The sequence below is a fragment of the Clinocottus analis genome, unplaced genomic scaffold, assembly GCF_023055335.1.
Source record: "Clinocottus analis isolate CAN_PGR_092001 unplaced genomic scaffold, fCliAna1.0.p SCAF_13, whole genome shotgun sequence".
Taxonomy (NCBI): domain Eukaryota; kingdom Metazoa; phylum Chordata; class Actinopteri; order Perciformes; family Cottidae; genus Clinocottus; species Clinocottus analis.
Window position 1 is genome coordinate 613,945 of NW_027175854.1, and position 19,192 is coordinate 633,136.

Sequence of the window (19,192 nt, forward strand, 5' to 3'; positions counted from 1 at the left end):
ATATAACACCGTAAATTCATCAAATCAATCTAGTGCGCCTGTCATGATAAACACGGATTCAGCTGATGTAAAGTGGGCAGATCCTGCAGCCGAGGAGGGAAATTGATCCTCAGGTCCATCGACCTTCTTTTTCTGGATGAACACAGAAGGCCAGACGCCATTGTGTTGATAAACCAGACACACACACTCACAGGACTGTCGGGCTCGTCCCATCGGGGGACGACCGTCCAGAGGGCGGCAGCAGCGCGCTCTCAGCTGAGTTTCGGACATATTGGAGGTTTTTGGGTTTTGAGCCCCGAGTCCAGACTCGCAGGCACAGACACGCTCTTCTCTGGCCCCTTTGTTTGTGGTCGAAGACACCAAACTCCACTCATCCAAACCAAACCTGAGCCAGGTCCAACTCCAACCTGAGCAGCTGGAGAGTTTAGTGGCGGCGCGAGCGCTGCCTGAGAGGCACAGATCAGGGCAACAAAACCCTCGAAGGAAAACACAATTAACCACGGAAAACTCCACTGATGGAGCCACTTTAGAATAGGAAAATGTTTTATTATGAGATTATAGGGACTGCTGTCGTCCAGGTTTAAATTATATTAACGTCAAACTCCATTAATAGCTACACAATGTCAGCATGACGCTGTCTTTAATAGCAGGCAAGCTGAATATAATAACACTAATAATTAAACAGAGAGATTGGACATTGACTACAACTACACTCACCCTAAAATTACCAAAAGCTGCAAATATGTTTCTGTCTGCTGCTTTTACTTAATTGCCACGTCATTAAAACGTGTTGGACTGAGCATACACAGGAATAAGAAGCTTTAATAGATGCACAGGGCCTCTTCACTGGAGGTTTACTTCTCAAGTTGGCCGCTTCAGAAGTTCTAACAGCCTTGAATTGAGATGTTGTTATTTTATTTTTTAACTGTTTTATTTTCCCAACCTCGTACTCACAACATTACACTTTGTCAACTTTATTCTGGGGAGGGAAACAAAACGTTAACTTTCCTACTGCTTTTGTGTGTATGCGTGTGTGAATGCGCATTTGTGTGTGTGTGTGTCTGTGTGTGTGTGTGTGCGCGCCGTGGGCTCTACTTGATCTGTTGTTTGCGCAACACAATCACATTTCTTTTAAGCGACAGGGTGTCTAGACACACACGTGACCGGGCGCGTCAATGCGCACTGGAGACTGGAGACGGAGCAAGGGCACCCAAGCCATCCGCCTCATTTGCAGACAGAGAGCCTTCCTCCACCCTCGAGATCACTCGTCGGCTCGCTTTCTTCCTCACACACACATACACACACACACAGACACGGAAACTTCGTGTGAGATGCGAGTTTGGATTATTTAATCTTAGAGAGGACTCAACTACTAAAATAGGTCTCGAATCCCGGCGCGCGGACGTAACCCGAGGGTCTCTACTCTCTCTCTCTCTCTCTCTCTCGCTTTTTCTCTGCCAAACGCAACTCCACTCGGGTGAGAGAATCAGCTCTGGATTTGCTCGCTGGCTCTTTTTTGTTGTTGTTGGACGCAGACCACCACCATCCTCTGCATATTTAGACGATAACAGATAAACATTTCTATTTGTTTTTTCCCTTCTGAAAAGCCTCGCCAGCCCGCTGGAGGAGACCCTGCTCCGTGCTGTCGGATCAAGGGTTTTTGTGGATTAATGCTCTTGAAGACACGGCGGCGAGCTTCGCTTTTTATGGGATCATTGTGATAGTGTTCAAGGCTTTTAATCGGGCCCCAGTCCGCCTCGTTCCCACCACTGATACAGTCCGCAAAAAAACCATGTTTGACACTGTTTTCTGCTGAAAGCTAGTTTCAAAGGGGGTCAGCCCACAGCCCCCTTTTTTTAGGCTGCACATCACCACGGGAATAATCGTAACACATTCGGGCTCCACGCTGCAGCCGAGGTCTCTCAGCTGCTCGATTCCTTCGCACAGGCATCGCCTTCACCGTCTGGATACGATGGTTGTTTACCCCCCGAGGAAAAGCTGACTGTCCCGGGAACCTCGACTGCTTTCCGGGGATCAAGTCTGCAGGAGAAGGCAGCAGAGACTGGCGCATGCGACTGATTTCCTCTGCTTATCCAGCTCCCAGTTCTTCCACCGTATTTTCTCAGGCTGCTTGTCATTGCCTGGACTCGGATCCCGGAATCTTCATGATTTGCGGACACCATGCTCGTTTTTTAGCCGGGGAACCCTCTTTTCGTCCCGCATGTTTAGGACCAAACGATCGGGGCTCGTCCGGCGACTCTGGAGGAGCCGCGCGCCCGTGGAGGGCGACGGGGAGACGGATAGAGGGACGCATGGCTCCGGGGGCTGCTGCATGGGCAAAACGACAAAGGTGGCCAAGTCCCACGCCGGGTCGGAGGCTGAACTCAAGGCGTTGACCCACTCCATACTGAAGAAGATCAAAGAGAAACAATTAGAGGTGCTTCTGCAGGCGGTGGAGTCCAAGGGGGGCGTCCGAAGCCCCTGCTTGCTCCTGCCCAGCAAAGTGGACGCCAAAGTGGGTCAACAGTCTTACTCTCTCCCCATGCTGCTCTACAAAGTGTTCAGGTGGCCGGACCTCAGGCATTCCTCGGAGCTGAAGAGGCTGTCTTGCTGTGAATCCTACGGGAAAATCAACCCAGAGCTCGTTTGCTGCAACCCGCACCACATGAGCAGACTTTGTGAACTCGGTGAGCTGGTTTTATTCTCTCAACAGCCTCATTCTCACCGCGAAAGTTGGAACAAAAATGGCGTTTATTTCTCTGGTGGTCGGGCCTCGTTTTTTTATTTTTAAACTTGGAGTTAACACTCGGTCACCGTGTCATTGTGTCAGAGCATTAGCCAGTTTAAATGCACAGTGAGCCTCATTCAAACGGCATCACCTCTCCTGACATCAGGTAGTTGTCTTGAGCTTCTATGAGGCAAACTTGAGTGATGGGAAGGGTCCTCTCCATCTTTTCGGCAGTGGGACCTTAGTGTCGTAAAATTGGACAATGCCAATCCCCCTCCATCGAATTAGCATTACGATTTAGCCACTATTTGTGTTTTTGTAGCTGCTAAATGAATTGATTTCTTCACGAGGCTGCATCCCGTCTTTTTGTTGGCACGTGAGAAGTCTCTTCCACCTTTTATTATTATTATTTTTTTTTAAATCGCGATATTTTTCAACTTCATCTTCTTCTTAAACAAACAGCCCATCTGCTATTTCAACCATTTCACAATTGGCATTTCCAAAAGTGCAAAGCAGACTCATCCAGGGCTTTACAGTCTTTCCACGGGGGAAGTTTCCAGGGCCTGTGTGTATATGTGTGTGTATATATGTGTGTGTGTGTGTGTGTGTGTGTGTGTGTGTGTGTGTGCTTGCTTGGCGTCCCAGGCCAAAAGAGGCCCGTATCTCAGTTTGTCCTAGACGCTGATAGTGGCCCTCCTGGCGCCAGGCGGCCCCCTGTTTATCTGCCTGCCAGTGAAAGGCAATAGCCGGCCTCGTCTCCGCCGCTGAGCTGACAGACACAAAAACCTTTTCCCAGAAGAATGACAACTCTTATCATGAAGTTAAGATCACTCCCCGGTTTGGTTTTTTTGCTCATGTTCTGCCTTTTTTGTTGTTTTCTCACTCCATGCAGAGTCTCCTCCTCCTCCATATTCGCGCTATCCCATGGACTATCTTAAACCACCAGGTGAGCGTAATGCACACGCACATCACAGCAAACATATTTGTATTTCCTGCTGAACATGCACATCTTAAAGGCCATTCATGAATGTTTACATGTTGATTAGCATGCCATTTGCATATGTTTCCACACACTTCCCCTGTTTTGTGTGTGTGTGTGTGTGTGTGTGTGTGTGGGTGTGTGTGTGTACGGAAACAGCTCCATGTTATGTTGTGATTTATGATAGCAGTGGAGTGTCTGGCCGGGCAGTTCTAGCATGGCCGGCAGCCAGCGCAAAGCAGCACAAAGTTGAGATACCAGCTATAGACTGACTGGCATGTCACCAGGGGCATCGTGTGTGTGTGTGTGTGTGTGTGTGTGTGTGTGTGTGTGTGTGTGTGTGGGCGGGCGGGCACAGGGGGGGTTGTATGGGTGATTGTTTGTGTGTGTCCATTTATCTATTGTGAATCGCAGCACAGACAGCGGCGTCTCTGGAGCCAGCAGCAGGCCTTCATCAGCTGAATTAATCATCAGATTAAGGTTGAGGATTTGTGTGTGTGTGTCTGTGCCGCCGTCCCACATCTCTGTTTGGATGTGTTTTTGTTTCGGGGGGATCGAGAGTGAGAGAGAGAGGTAGAGAGAGGTTGCATGTGGCGTTTCATTTCATCCAGCGACCTTCCATCTTTGGTGTTGCTTAATTGTTTTCTCGCTCCACCTGTGCCAGGCGCCACATGCTGCTCGTGGTCGTCATCCTCTCCTCCGGCGCTGGACAGTGGCAGCGGGTTAGCTCACCTCCTGTAAAGTATGCTAGACTTCAAGGCTATAACCAGACTAGTGCGAGACCGGGCTGCAAGAGAAGGAGATGATGTCACAGAGACGGTGACAAATGTATAAAATGCAGGATGCCGTTTTTTTTCCCTGTGCTCATTTGCATGTATCTGGCTGCCTGTCAGTGCAGGAATAGCTCAGAGTTGAACAATGGCCGGCCAGACGACCGGCCGAGCCAGCCAGTTAGCCAAGAGAAGGAGAAAGTGGCTTTCAGTGAGTGGAAACAATAGGAAGTCATTGCAGCTGCAGCTGTGGTTCTTCACCCCTCCTCCTCTTCCTCTTCCTCCTCCTCTTCCCCGGCTCTTCATTTAAAAAGCTTCCGCGTTACGGTTTCACCTGAAAGCATTTACAGAACCTTAAATACCAGCTGAATTGATCTGAAGCAATCCCCTTCATACTCAACCCCCCTGACGCGGCGGCGTCTGTCTCCGGGTCGAGTGGACGTGGCGTCTTTATACAAGTTGGAAACTTTCCGGTGATGAAAGGAAGCGAGAAGGTAAATAGGAAATGAAGCTGGACGCAGACAAAGGAAATTATTATACGACCCGTGTTACCGCCCGGCTTCCCCTCTGAGGGCAAACTATTGGTTTGACGGTGTGTGAATTCATTATGGCCGACGAGAACGACGGGGAGCGCTGGTGCTTTTGAAAGAAAAGTTTTGATTTCTTGTAAAGGGAAATAAATCTTTGTCAGTATTCAAGTGAGTCACCTGTCATTACAGTTCCTCATTCAGTCAGTGCAGCTGCTATTATGGTCAATCAAAGGAGAGTCTGTCTGCCCGTCTGTCTGTCTGGTGAAGGAGGGTGTAAGACAACATGTATTAATAGGACAATGGAGCAGGCTGGAGGGTACAGACAAACACACAGAGGACAGATGAGCTTATCATGCAGAAAGACGGTGGGGGGTGGGGGTCCCCAGTGGCCTCTGGGAGCTGTCAATCATCAATTCCATCTCCTTACTGGAGGCTATAACCATTTTCTATCCTCCTTTATGTGTTTGCCTTATTTTAGGCTGTGTTAAATCATCGCGACATGTAGAAAATTGGCATTGATAACTTTTAAGAAGGCAATGAGGCGTTGCAAAAAAATAAAATCTAAAAAAAAATCTGCATGAAGCGAAAGAGCGCTGGATTTTTTTATAATGATGGTTTTATGGCTCCACTGAGCAGGACGTGGGGGGTTATATGTGTCAAGGTGACTGTCGGCGCCCGGCCTAGACGGAGAAATGCCACCTTGTTTTAGCTTTAATATAAATCACACACTGGTTCAGCTCTTTCTCGCCCCGTCAGCCTCGTGGTCAGCCTGTGAACTGTGAGCTGCAGCCAATGAACAGCACGGCGTGGGCTATGCCCGCGTATCTCCTTCCTGTGACCACACGCAGCACGGCCCGCGTCCTTCTCCTTACTGTTATGTGGATTAAATACACCCTGAACCCCTACTCTCTCTATATTACTTCAGTTTGCATTCGCTGTATTTGTTTCAAAAACACCTCCGATGACAGCAGCTGTAATTAAATGGTACTTTTTGCTCTTGCAGCTGCACGCTCTAATGCAAAAGTAACGTGCAATGCATGCAATGAAGGGGGGATCACACACACTGTGGCTGAACGGATAGAAGGTGCAGCGCAGTATTGACGTGCAGCAAGAGGAATGCATCATTAGCGAATACCAAGCTACCAGCAGCGCTGCAGCAGAGCTAGCCGGCTCCCAGCGGTGTGCTGCTCCGTTCACAGGGTTTTTTTTTGTATTACAGCTCCATTCAGGTGTCATGTTGAAACAAGTCTTTGTTACAAGTCTTAGTGGGAGTCAGGCATTGAAATGCAGAGCGAGGGGAGAGGAAGAGAGAATGAGTAGCTTTTCATTTTGTTACCTGGCGTGCTAGCGCGCCGTACATTTATGGCGAACGGCTTTTCAAAGCCTTTTCGGAGCTCTGCCCGCCACAAACCAGCACGTAATGGGATGTGGAGACGACTCTGAAACACCCCGTCAATGTTGGTGTTAAGGCTCGTGTTTGTCTGCCCTGAGACGCTGAAGCAGGAAAAACATGACGGGATCAGAGCAGTTTGGGGGATCTCTATGAAAAACCAGAAGACCAAGAACAGCTTTTGAATATCGACGAGGAGGGATCAGAAGTGTCCAGGTGGAAACCTTCCCTCGGTCTTTAGCGCGGCTCCTCTCCAGATCAGAAGCTCGTTTTCACAGAGATGCGGGGCTAACGCTCCTCCTGAAGCAGTGGCTTATGGGGGATTATCGGGGGTGTAAGAAACTCTCCTCTGTAAGTCTTCCCTGTGTGTGTGTGTGTGTGAGAGTGTGAGCTTCGTCGTCAGCGTCTTCATTAGGCATTGATTTCACCCGAGTGATTGACGGTCTCACAGCTGCTGCTTTGCCTCCCCCCCCTACTCCACACACACACACACACACACACACACACACACACACACACACACACACACACACACACTCTCACAGTGCTAATCCAAAGTCTCTACTCCTTTCTCCATCAGATTCTCCAGACTCTGGACCTTCATCCAGTGACACTGGGGGAACCACATACTCGGCCCCTGTGGGGCTTTCAGGTAAACATCTCTACAAATAGTTCCCTCATTGTTTTCCACCATCCCTTCCTTTTCAAAGCCATATTATTTTCCTTTCATGTTTTCTTTTCCTTCTCCATTACACACACACACTTGTGATGATAAGGTGCTGATTGTGGGGCCTCTGCTTCCCCTCGGTAATGAAAAGCGTACTTCTCCCACATCAATCCCTCCCTCCCGGCTCTTTGAACAACGCTCCTCTCGTCCTCCTCTTCCTCCTCTTCCTCCGTCCCGCGTCGCGCTGTAATGGAAGACAAACACGCCAAACAGTTGTTTGGAGAGGAATCCGCTCCGTGCGTGTGGTAATGTGCGGGAAGAAATAGCTGCAAAGAGGCTTTGAGTGACATGCGAGTGTTTGTGTTGGTGTGTTTGTGTGTTCGGGGGGCGTCTTTGTGGACACTGTCCTGCGGGCTCTGTGTGTGCGGATAAGAGCGAGACACAGGCCGCCATTCTTTTCGTCCGTCTCTCATGCGGGCCGTGTTTCGGGCTTCCTCGGCTTTTCTCCCATAATCCCCTTTGGCAGCGTTGCCTTCCTTACCCGGCGCCCTGTCCGCAGGCTACGGAGTAAGATGGTGTTCGCCAGAGAGAGAGAGAGGAAGAGAGAGAGAGAGAGAGAGAGGGAGTTTTGCTCTCCGCCGCCTGAGATCTCTCTGTGCTGTTCTCTGCTTTCCTTTTGCCTCAGATGGTTCTCATTACAGCTCCTTTAAAGCCTGTTTTATGTCTGTTAGTGTTCGCTGCCCATTCCCTCCACCCCTCCTCCTTTGTTTTGGTGGTAGGGGGGTTAGCTTGACTGTGTGTGTGTGTGTGTGTGTGTACCTAGATGGGGGAAGAGATTGGAGCAGTGCTCACAAGAACAGAGGAAGAAGAAAAAACCCTGTCTCTTCTCTCCTTCTCACCTTCAAATGGACACTAAAGTCCTCCCTGTGTGCGTTAACTGAAGACACATTTTAGACCCAGTTCAAACTGTGAAACCCTAGAACTGGAGTCTTAACAGGCGCCTCCATGCTCCCTCCCTTGCTCCTTCCCTCCCATAGCAAGGCGTCTCCTCCTCCTCCTCCTCCTCCTCCTCCTCCTCCTCCTCCTCCTCCCCTGTTTTCCTTCCTGGCGAGGGTGACATGGCAGCGGCAGTGAATGGGCCTCCTCAGTAAAAGCAATAGAGGTAGAAAGGCCCGGGCGGGATTGGCCGAAGCTCTTTGCCCTCAAGATTTCCTCGGCAAGCCAAGAAAAAAAAAAAAAAAGGCTGCTCCATTTCTCTCCCCCTCGCTGCCTCCCTCCCTCGCTCCCTCACTCCCTCCCTCGCTGCCTCCCTCCCTCCCTCGCTCCCTCGCTCCCTCCCTCTGGGGCCCTGACAAAAGAAACATGGCTCTCCCAGAGGCCCGCTGCTGACCTTCTAATTCACTCACTCTGCCCTTTTTATGTTCTTCTCCAGACATATTTACAGAGAGGAAGGAGGAAGAGGGATGCGAGTGGCTTTGAGGGGAGGCGGGTGGCAGAGACTCGGAGTCGGCGTTGTGCTGCTGCTTGGTGGTAGTTTAGGAAAAAGCCTGCGTGGACTGGTGAAACGGCTTTAGTTCAAACAAGAGTTGTTCCGTGTTTACTTTCTTATTATTGTACTTGTTTATCCATCTTGAGAAAAGCCAAGACCATCCGGGCTGGAAGGAGTTAAGTGAGCTGCGACAGCGACAAGCGCAAATGCAAACTAGGCTGCCTGCCAGGCTGCCAGCTCCAAAGCTCCTCTCGCTGGCTCACGTCATCAGCTTGGAACAGAGCGGAGAGGAGGGAGGAAGAGGGGGAGGAAGAGGAGGAGAGGGAGTGTGGGGGTCGATGGCTGCGGGCCTGGAGCCGGGAGTCAGGGTGCTGATCTTGGTTTGCGTTGGCGTGAGGGCTCCGCTCAGAGGTTTAGGTTCACCAGGAACTGAAGAGAGAGATTGAGAGAGAGGCTTGGAGACGAGAGATGGAGTCTGGATTGTTGGTTATGAATCTGCAGGGCGTTGAGTAATATTTCAACTTGTTGGAGGCTCGATGGTTCAGGAGCAGCTCTGGTAGCAGCCATGAGCCAGACGTCCAGCTTAAAGAAGTCTGGATGGAGTCGTCCTCCATTAAAGACCTCTGTCGGCGTCGGTGCCGACGCAAAAGGAATCCGAGTGTTCCCGCAAATGCTAAACGTCGTCTCGTCGCAATCGCCTGCGTCTCTTCGGCGCAATTGAATCGTCAACGTTTTTAATCTGGACTGCGACGAGCTGACGAGAGATGACGTAACCTGATCGATCGTAGTTTGAGCGATGGAGAGCATCAGGGATCAATACCCAGCGATAGTGTGTAGATGCGTTTAATCTCAATTAAAGGCGAGTTGTAGACGACGGCTCTCACTGGATGTCATCGTGTGTGTGTGTGTGTGTGTGTGTGTGTGTGTGTCGGTGGCGTGCCTGATGGTGCCATTGGGGACCGACCCGGAGTGTCTGTGTGTAAGGGGATCCAGTCAGGCAGTGACATGTACGCACACGCACACACACACACACACACACACACACACACACATGCATTTTCACACATGCACACAGACGTGCAGATAGAATGACCTGGTGCGAGCCCTGGCGCACGGCCGACTGTCACACAGGCGCTTCCTCCCACTGCAGGTTAAATTTAGGCCCGGTTGTATTCTTACACCAGCAGCCCCCCCCCCCCCCCTCCCAACCCGCTCGACAGACAGTCGGCCAGCCCTCCAGTCCGTCAATTAGTCATCCGGGGAGTCGGCCGGAGGTATAACCTTCATCTGGGGTTCTCTGGCGGAGATTAAATTTAGTCGCGGCACCTCGGCTCATTAAATCAAACCGGCTCTGCTGTCATGTGGGACGGCCCCGAAGAAACGGCCCACTTTCTGCTGGGCGAATGCGGCGGGAGGACAAAAAGAAAAACCGCCTGAGCGCTCGTTCGCTTCACCGCTTCATGTAATACGTCACCGATTGTATGCCTGAGACGCAGTCCGAGGGCTTAACGGGAAGCTAACTTTCGCTAATCAACAGCTCAAAGTGAAACACAGCAGCCCTCAGTCTCTCTCTCTCTCTCTCTCTCTCTCTCTCGCTCTCGCTCTCTCTCTCTCGCTCTCGGCATTCCTGCCTTGTTTGGGTTAGCAGGCGAAGGAAAGGGCTGCGCAGGATATGACCTCATGTCTTTGAGGAAAAGGGGAGCGGACAGGGGAGGCAGCGCAGGCCTCTTCTTGACGGAAAACAACCACTGGAGTGAAGCAGAAAGAAGGAGGGAGCTAAATGAAGAAGAAAGAAACAAATTGACCCGTTTCTCCCTCTGTAGAGAATCTGCATTCCTCTCTTACAGCCCAGCTGATCCAGCTCCTCGTGTCAGCGACACCATGAAACCGTCCCTGCGTCTGGTTGCATCCTGGTAGTCTTTGCCTGCACAGCGAGAGGAAGGAGTGAAGTCGGGAGAGAAGATGGCGGCTTTGGGTGGAGGGAGAGATGGCCGGCAGCTCCGCTCTGTTCTCTGTAATTTGGAGGCTGTGTTCAGCCAGCGAGCGAGCGGGGCCACTCGGAGCCGGGGCCAGGATCTCTCATTACTCCCCACTTCCTCTCCCTGCGCGGCAGCCAAAGCCGCCTCTTGGCAACAGACTTCATTTTGGTTTTGGCTGTCCTCTGTTCCCCACCCTGTGTCATTATGCTGCGCAAATCGAAAAAACAGCACGTGGAGGAGGATGGAGAGAGAGAGAGAGAGGGAGGGGGGAGAGAGAGGAAAGGAAAGAGGAAAGGAAAGAGGAAAGTGTGCCTCGCTTGTTTGGGTTTGCGTTGAAGCTTTTTGATCACGTTGAGATGCTTCCTGCTGTGTTCTTACGCAGCATTTTTAGCCTTGAAGACATGGAAAAAACCCACCTGAGCATCAGCGAGTTGATTGAAAAGGTGGATGATGCAAAGTTTGGCTGCGAGTCGGATCTGGAGGGACGCCCAGAACGAGATGAACATTGTTTGTGGTTTGCAGTCACTCTGTGGAAGTGGATTGTGACATTACCGCAACATATGAAGATATGAAAGACACTTCTTTGTAAACCTGTGTGTGTGCCAGACTGCTATTGTGACACACACACACACACACACACCGCTGTCTCCACCCTCCCGCCTGCCTCATTCATGTATTCAGTTTGTCTTTTGTGATCTCCGGCTGGTTGGTGCGAGCCTCTTCATCTCGGCGACAGACTGAGCCCCGTCAGTCGCCACCATTTCTTCACATTCACAGACACGCAGGCGTTTCATAGGGTTTGAAAACACAAAGTAACACAACAGAAGCTCAGACTGCACACACACACACACACACACACACAACTGGCTCTGCTGGTCTCTGCTGGTTGTGTGCCTCTCTGTTTGTGTTGTTTAGTTCCCACGGTGCGACAATGAGGGCGATTGTCTTTGCATCTGTCCGTGGCCAGTGATCCTCTGACTTGTGTGTTTGCGAGAGTGAGCTGATGACATCATCACGGCCTGCCTGGCACCTTGTGTCTGACTAGCTTGTGTTTATTTGTCCTGTCAGGCTGGGAAAGCTGTGCTGCTGCAGGGAGGGGGGGGGCATTGTGTACTTTTGTGTGTGTGGGTCCGTGTGATGAAGTGTTGGAATAATAACTCTGCAGAAGTAGGAAAGACGTGTTGCAGGGGAATAAAACGTCCTTCAGAAAGAAAGAAAAAAAAAACATCGCGCTGTTTTATGATAATATGGAAGACGCTGCTTAATTAATGATGAAACGTTCCTGTGTTTAATCTCAAACTTGAGATAAACACCGGGCCCCAGCAGCATCGAGATATGTGGATCGCGTAATTACAGCCGAAGCTTCCACTCAGACAAAATTATACTGGAGACGGAGGCTTTTGCGAAAACATGCAGCACTTCTGCTCCTTATCTTCTCCCGGTCGCGGCCGGATGGTTCAAGTCAGAGATGGCGTGTCTGCAACTCGTTCTCTCTATCTGTGTTTCTGCAAGGAGCCAGATCTGCAGATAGGGAAACTGTGCCACTCCCCTGTGTGGTTTTCCTGCCATCAGGGCTTTTTTGAGGTTTCCTTTAGCGGGGGAGGGGAGGACTTAACGCCTCATACGTAACCTGCTTATGTTGGTTGCTAGCATTTCTCTATCTGCGTATTTATCTTCCTGCTCGGACTAAACATGTCTCTCCTTCAGAGCAGTTGCTTTGCAAAGGACGCACTTCAACAAGATCCACTTTGTCGATAGATGATTGAGCCCGATTCTCTCCTTAAACACATGACGAGTAACCCATCAAGAGCAATCCAGCGAAGAAGGACTGATTTCTCAAGAAAGGAGTCTAAACCAGACGGGGTCCAGTCGTCGGCTCACACTTCCACTGCTATAGCGTACAGACAACAGCTGACCCGCTTCTGTCTGAAGGGGTCGTTTGTCATCGAGTAGGAAGAAAGTGACGTGCACACAAAAGGCGCCTCGCCCGCTGTTTAGGACTCTTACTGGACTCGTACTATTTTAACTCTTTGCGCATTAACGCGAAAGATCTGAGACCAAATATGTTTGGTGGACAAGGCGAGAGAGACATGCACACACACACACACACACACACACACACACACACAGGGCTGAACGTATACGGCAGTGAGAACAAAAGGAATGCCTCCAGGGTGACCCTTGACCTTTGGAATAGACTTTCCCCGGCTGCAGAGAGGGTGTTGACTTAGAAAATAAGGCACCATGAAGAGTCCTTCCTTCCCCCTAGAGCTGTCGCCTTCATGTCTTCCCCATTCCTCTCCTCAGCTGCTGTGTGTGTGTGTGTGTGTGTGTGTGTGTGTGTGTGTGTGTGTGTGTGTGTGTGTGTGTGTGTGTGTGTGTGTGTGTGTGTGTGTGTGTGTGTGTGTGTGTGTCTGATGACGACAGGGTCATTACATGTCTGAGAGCAAGCGAGGCACAAACACACACACACACACACACACACATACAGGGCTCTCGGGGATCGATACGAGACTCGTTCTCAGGAGCCGCCTCACTATTTACCGATGTTGATAGTGTTGTGTCCAGGAGTGAAGGTTGAAATGTGTGTGTGTGTGTGTGTGTGTGTGTGTGTGTGTGTGTGTGTGTGTGTGTGTGTGTGACTGTGCTGACTTCTAAGTATAGTAGCAACCTGGTGTGTGTGTGTGTGTGTGGAGTCAGACAGAGGTAATGATTAACCTTTCCAGACTGGCCCTGTGAGAAGCACCCAGTCTGTCGTCGCCCTTCCCCCCCTCGGCCGCCCCTCCCCCCCTCGACCAAGTCCAATTGTCTCGGCGAGCATGGCGTCCACTCTTTAAGACCTCGGACCATTAAAATCCACGGGGGAGCTCGTGGTGTGTGTCTCTTTGCCGAATGTGCCCTCCCTGTGCTGCGGTTTAAATGTTTTGCATTGCACAGGGGCTTTATTTAATCACAGATATTTACTGCCCCCCCCCCTCCCCCACCTCGCAGACCATAAGCTGATCAGCCATTAAATGCCTAGAAAACCTGGGAGCAATATGCTGTTTTTGTGTGCACCGTGCACAGCGAATGGCTAACATCCACATTAGCTCGCACCAGCTGCTTGTTGCAATGCCTAACATTGCAAAATAAAATGCTTATAACCTTTTTATCATTATTATAATCCATGCCCATAAATCTGCTCCAGCATCTTGGTCTATCAGCGTTTTTTAGCTCTCACAGAGGACCAGCAGTCTTTTTATTTTTTGGATGGGGGTTTATGTGACTCGGCCCCATGGGACCAACCCAGACTGGCAGCAGACATCTGAATGGAGCGGAGCAGAAAGGGCCGGGGGTGACAGATGGCCTCGGGCTGCCAGCTCGCTTATCTCCATGGAGGAGGAAGCCCGAGACCACGGGGCTGAAAGGCCGTGGAGCAGGTGGGAGGGGGGGGGGGCAGATAGACGACTAATGCGTCCAGAAAGCAGACGGGCGGACACGCCGACCCGATGTACGGACGCGCTCGCAGGCCGAAACCGACCGGAAACGCGACCGCCGGGCCTCTGCGAGCGTCTCAGGCGGCAGAACGCACCTGAAGTAGTGTCGGAGCGTAACGCTGAGCGGCAGCGACACACAAAACCGCACACAAACACGTGTGTTAAAAATGTAAATTCTGTTAAACGAGCCTCGCACTTGGAACAAGGTGTGTCGTTACGGGGACAGTGACGTGTGTGTGTGTGTGTGTGTGTGTGTGTGTGCGGTTCTGTCTCCAGCATCATTACTCATGAGGTGTAAGCTCATCTGATGTCAAGCTGTGAACATATTCTTCACGAGGCGGCGTCCCACAGATGGAGGAGTCGGTCTGTCTGGCTTCTCCTCTGCTGATGGAGCAGACAAACAAAACAAAGTTTGGTTTTGTTTCCCTGGGAGCAGTTGGATCAGGATCAATAACACAACTATATTTATATTCGTCTCTCTCTCTAAGTTAAGCGTTCAGTCGGTTTCTTATCTCACCTTTCCCGTGCTTTTTAAAAAATATTTTTCCCCGCGACATTTCAGAAGAAAATATTGTACTTTTTACCCTTTTTTTTCCTTCTCGGCCGGTGAAAGCGCTCGAATCCGCTGGGAAAGCCTGCGTATTGTATCAGTCAGGGAAGGTCTAACAATTAAGGCTATTGAGTTGTGGGAAGTGGAGGATCGGGTGTTTTTTGGAGCACGACCCATTCCAGGAATGAGGTATATCGCTGGATTTTAATTCTTTTACACGTACACACACTTCTAAAACCACTGCTTTGCTAACTAACCTTCTCCTCTTGGCCTCCGCGCTTCCCTCTGTTGCTTTTCTGTTCCTCTGCAAGCGCTTTTGCTTTTATCCTTCTCTATTTTGCTCTCCTCTCATCTGTGGTTCTCCTTGCTACCAGTCAGAGTTTCTGAGAGGAGGGAGGGGAGCCGGTGGAGTCCTGAATAGCAGGGTGTTTTCAGGCTGCAATGACAGGCTCAGACAGGCAGCCGCTCTAATGACCTCTGACGCCAGGCCCTGTCTCTCCCAGCAATAACAAACACACACACCCGCACACACACACACACACACACGCACACTGGGCCCCACAGGTGAGCTCCACCAGCAGGCCCTCTGTCAGCTGTTAAAGTCCAAAGCATCCATCTCCTTATCAACCCTGGCTGTTCTTGTACACGCTTGTACGACAGACCCGAGAGCAAAGCCCGGGCCGGGCTCGGAGATTCTGTCTGACATCAGCCTGAGACACAAAAGACACTTTCTGTCTCTTATCTCACAGATAAATGACCCCCCCCTCACACACACACACACACACACACACACACACACACACACACACACACACACACACACACACACACACACACACACACACACACACACACACACACACACACACACACATTTAGTCTAAGGTAGATAGCTGGGTGCTTAGTTTCCTCCAGCACCCCACGAGGACGGATTTACGATAAACTCCCTGAAGCTAGTCTCCGACCAACTTCAAAGAACACAGCCCCTCTTGTTTTATGGAAGGCATGCTTTCACCCCCCCCCCTTCTCTCTCTCTCCGGTCTGTTTCTGTCTATCTTCTCCCAGCGTTGTCTTTCTTTTTCTTTCCTTTCTTTCCCCTCCTTCTCTCTCCCCGCGTCTAATGAAGGCTAATGACAGGCCGCGGTGAGTTCGCTCGGGCCGGCGCAGAGATCCCACCGCATTAACGTTGCAGTCGGTCTCAGACGGGACCTTCCAAATTACCGGTTACATCCACAGCCACCGCCAGATGAAACGAGAGGGGGGGGGGGGGATGAAGGGGGGGGACGAGGGCCGCTGTAATGGCTCTGAGAAGGGGCTCTGTTCATTTTTTTCTCCCCCCCCCTCTTATAATTCCCGTCTTGCAGCTTTCTTAACCCTTGAGTGTGTCTTTCATCGCTGCTGCATTCGAGTGTGTGTGTGTGAGAGAATTGAGAGGAAGCGTATAAGAGATTGTTGAGCCGTCGACGGGAGTCCAGGCAATTAGGTGACGACCCTAAAAAGCGCAAGAGACGCTTGGAAATCAGGGGAGGAAGCAAAGTTGCAAAAGTAACAGTCCAAATATGTGAGAAGCATTCCTTCTCTTCCCCACCCCGCCCCCTCTTTCTTTCCTCTCGCGCTCTCTCCGTCTCCCTCTATTTCCCTTGCGCCTGACTGGCTCCTACTTTTCGAGCTGGGAGTCGCTGGGAGCCAGATTTCTGTGCAATAGAGATATGAAGGGGGGAGAGGAGGCTCACTAAAGGGAGACGGGAGGAGGGAGGGGGGTTGGAAACTGGAGCATGGCCAATGCTACACTTCTTTTTACGCTCAGGGGAAACTTTAGACTGGAGAGACCGAGCTTGTCAACGAATCAGACGCCGGGGTCTGAGAGTTAACGGCCTGCCTTGCTCGTCAGCTAAACACCATGTGCTTCCCTCCGAAGGCAGGGAATGGTTTATGTGCTCGCGGGGAAACGCCGCATATCTCGTTGCTCGGTCGCCCGCGGCACCGTATCGGTCAGCGCGAAGTCAAAGATTTATTAATAATGATTTAGTTAGCAATTTCCTCCAGCAGGGTTTGAAGCTCGTAGCGGGAGAGAGGCGAGCGGGACGGTCGCTTGACGTCACCGCATTGTTGGCCGCGCCGCTACAAAAACACGGCGAGCCAGACAGGAAGATAAGCGTTTAATGCTTGGACAAATATTGTGCTGCGTGTGGACGCTTGCCTTGCCAGTGTCTCTCAGAGTCGCTCCTCTTGTCTGAAGTCCAGGAATTCCAACATGATTTTCCTGTGTGGCAGAAAAATGAGGATGAGAGTTGACTCCTGGCTCTCGACTAAAAGCAAATTCTCCGACTCCCAGAGAAGGGACGCGGGAGGAGTTGGGAAGAATGTTTGAGGCGCATTTTCCTTCTTTATTTGAAAGCCTCGTATCCCCCCTCTCCTCTCATTTCTCCTACTTCTGGATCGTTGTCCTTCACCGTGTCACCGTGTCGTTTCTGTGCAGCGTCCACCAAGCCTGACCATCTCCCCTTCTTCCTTTTTCAGATTCCCTGGCATTGCAGGAGTCTGGCGATCGGGCCCACTGGTGCGTGGTGGCATACTGGGAGGAGAAGACCCGCGTGGGACGCCTCTACTCGGTCCAGGAGCCCTCTCTGGACATCTTCTATGATCTACCTCAGGGGAACGGCTTCTGCCTGGGCCAGCTCTGCTCCGACAACAAGTCCCAGCTGGTGCAGATGGTGCGGGCCAAGATCGGCTACGGCATCCAGCTGACGCGCGAGCCGGACGGGGTGTGGGTCTACAACCGCAGCTGCTACCCCATCTTCATTAAGTCGGCCACACTGGACAACCCGGACTCGCGCACGCTGCTGGTGCACAAGGTGTTCCCCGGTTTCTCCATCAAAGCTTTTGACTATGACAAAGCCGGCAGCCTGCAGAGGCCCAACGACCACGAGTTCACGCAGCAGCCGCGCACGGGCTTCACGGTGCAGATAAGCTTCGTGAAGGGCTGGGGACAGTGCTACACCAGACAGTTCATCAGCAGCTGCCCGTGCTGGTTGGAAGTCATCTTCAACACCCGATAGCGGCAGCTTTTCCTCTTCTTCACCCTCCTCGCCTCTTCTGCGCCCTCACCAACAGACTACACCCACTTTTCCTTTTTTTGTTTTTTGTTTCAGAGAGGTCCAAACAGAGAAAAACAAGTTTTAAAAGAAGAAGAAGAAGAAAGTATAAAATTCTGATGGACTTTGTTGAATAAATGACTAAGATTTAATTAAATAAAAATAAGAAGCGAAAATGTATTTTATGTTATATATAAATATATTATTAATTGTAAATATGAAGACGTTTTATATGCATCATTATTTATGTATTGTGCAATGTGTTGATGAGAAAAAGAAAATAAGATGCACTTTGCTTAATATAAATGCAAAACAAAGAAATGCCAAAATAAAAAAAAAAATACAAATAACATTTCTTGTCCCGTCTCTGTTCCTCGTGAGCTTCGTGGCGTCATTCAGGTTTTCAATGTCTTCTTTTGGTTTTGTGTTGAATCCAAAAGGGATTCTTTCTCCAAAACCTTTCAAATATAATTTTGATGAAGAATATTGTCTTCTTTATTACCAAAGTCGACATTGGCATAACTTCCCTGAAGGACTTTGATGCCATGTTGTAGTTCGTAAAATCATTTCCCTCCGAGACAAAATGAGTCAGTCTGTCGCGTCATAACTCATGGTGCCCGTCCTCAAAGGCTCATTACGCCTTTTTACAATTGTCTGTTTTATTTTCTCCGAGTTATTTTCGGACCAATGTCCCTCTTCCCCTCTGTCATTAACCGACTGATGACATCACAGCCAGGAAGCAGTAATGGCACATTTCAAGGAACCAATAAAGTCAACAGAGGGTCCAGCTTCCTGGAGGAGCCCTCTTTATTGTAACGGCTGATTACGAATAAAAGGAATGTCAGGCACCGCACAATCGCACAAAGAATCCGGTGCCACCCCCTGAGGAAGTTAACGCAATGGAAGATTACAACTTTATTTAGACATCTTTGATATCAGAGGAATATGTGGTTGGAAGTGATGGCCTATTTATGACCTGTTGCATTTCTAAAGGCGATACATAACCGAATAGATTTCCTTGTAACACAACTGTTCTCTCTGTGTGTGTGTCTGTGTGTGTACGTGTGTGTGTACGTGTGTGTGTCTGTCTGGGCTGCGTCCTGTTGCTAGTCATCCTGTTGCTAGTCAGATGGGTGTCTGTGAAGAGGATTACTACAGTAAGCCTGCTTTACCCACACACACACTGTCTCAAAGACCTACATTTACAAGACCCACTTTCCACGCAATCCAACCCCCATCCTGCTCTCTGTTCAGCTGCAGAAAAACCTTGAATTTTATTTAGAATATGAGTGTAAACAACATATATAGTGCCAGTGACTCAGTGGTGGAGGCAGGACTGGAAGCATGCATGTGTACTTCCTCCGTGTTTCTTTAACCCTTCTTATGAAAGAGTTGAATAGGCATTTAAATGAAACACAATTGTCTTGCCCCTGAAATAGATATTCCATCGCACTCTTCATATTGTTTAGTGCTTTTAATATAAACGACGAAAGGACAGTGATACTTCATATTTGTGTGCTGGAAGCTGACACATTATGA

The 19,192-nt window shown here is 50.2% G+C and overlaps 1 protein-coding gene across 1 annotated transcript; it reads left to right on the top strand.

Annotated features, from left to right (window-relative positions):
• The first annotated feature begins 1,207 nt into the window (after nucleotides 1-1,207).
• smad7 (SMAD family member 7) lies at nucleotides 1,208-17,973 on the top strand. The gene is made up of 4 exons (XM_068574075.1): nucleotides 1,208-2,687; nucleotides 3,621-3,674; nucleotides 6,978-7,049; nucleotides 17,079-17,973. Exons 1-4 carry the CDS (start codon nucleotides 2,222-2,224, stop codon nucleotides 17,615-17,617), a joined length of 1,131 nt encoding a protein of 376 aa, XP_068430176.1. The 5' UTR covers nucleotides 1,208-2,221; the 3' UTR covers nucleotides 17,618-17,973.
• Nucleotides 17,974-19,192: the final 1,219 nt, after the last annotated feature.

What these genes read in the sequence shown, in the direction of transcription:
- smad7 (XM_068574075.1), top strand. Translation starts at nt 2,222, where the DNA reads ATGTTTAGGACCAAACGATCGGGGCTCGTCCGGCGACTCTGGAGGAGC. An exon ending in GAGCAGACTTTGTGAACTCG is followed by an intron (nt 2,688 to 3,620) that starts GTGAGCTGGTTT and finishes CACTCCATGCAG; the next exon opens with AGTCTCCTCCTCCTCCATAT. An exon ending in GGACTATCTTAAACCACCAG is followed by an intron (nt 3,675 to 6,977) that starts GTGAGCGTAATG and finishes TTTCTCCATCAG; the next exon opens with ATTCTCCAGACTCTGGACCT.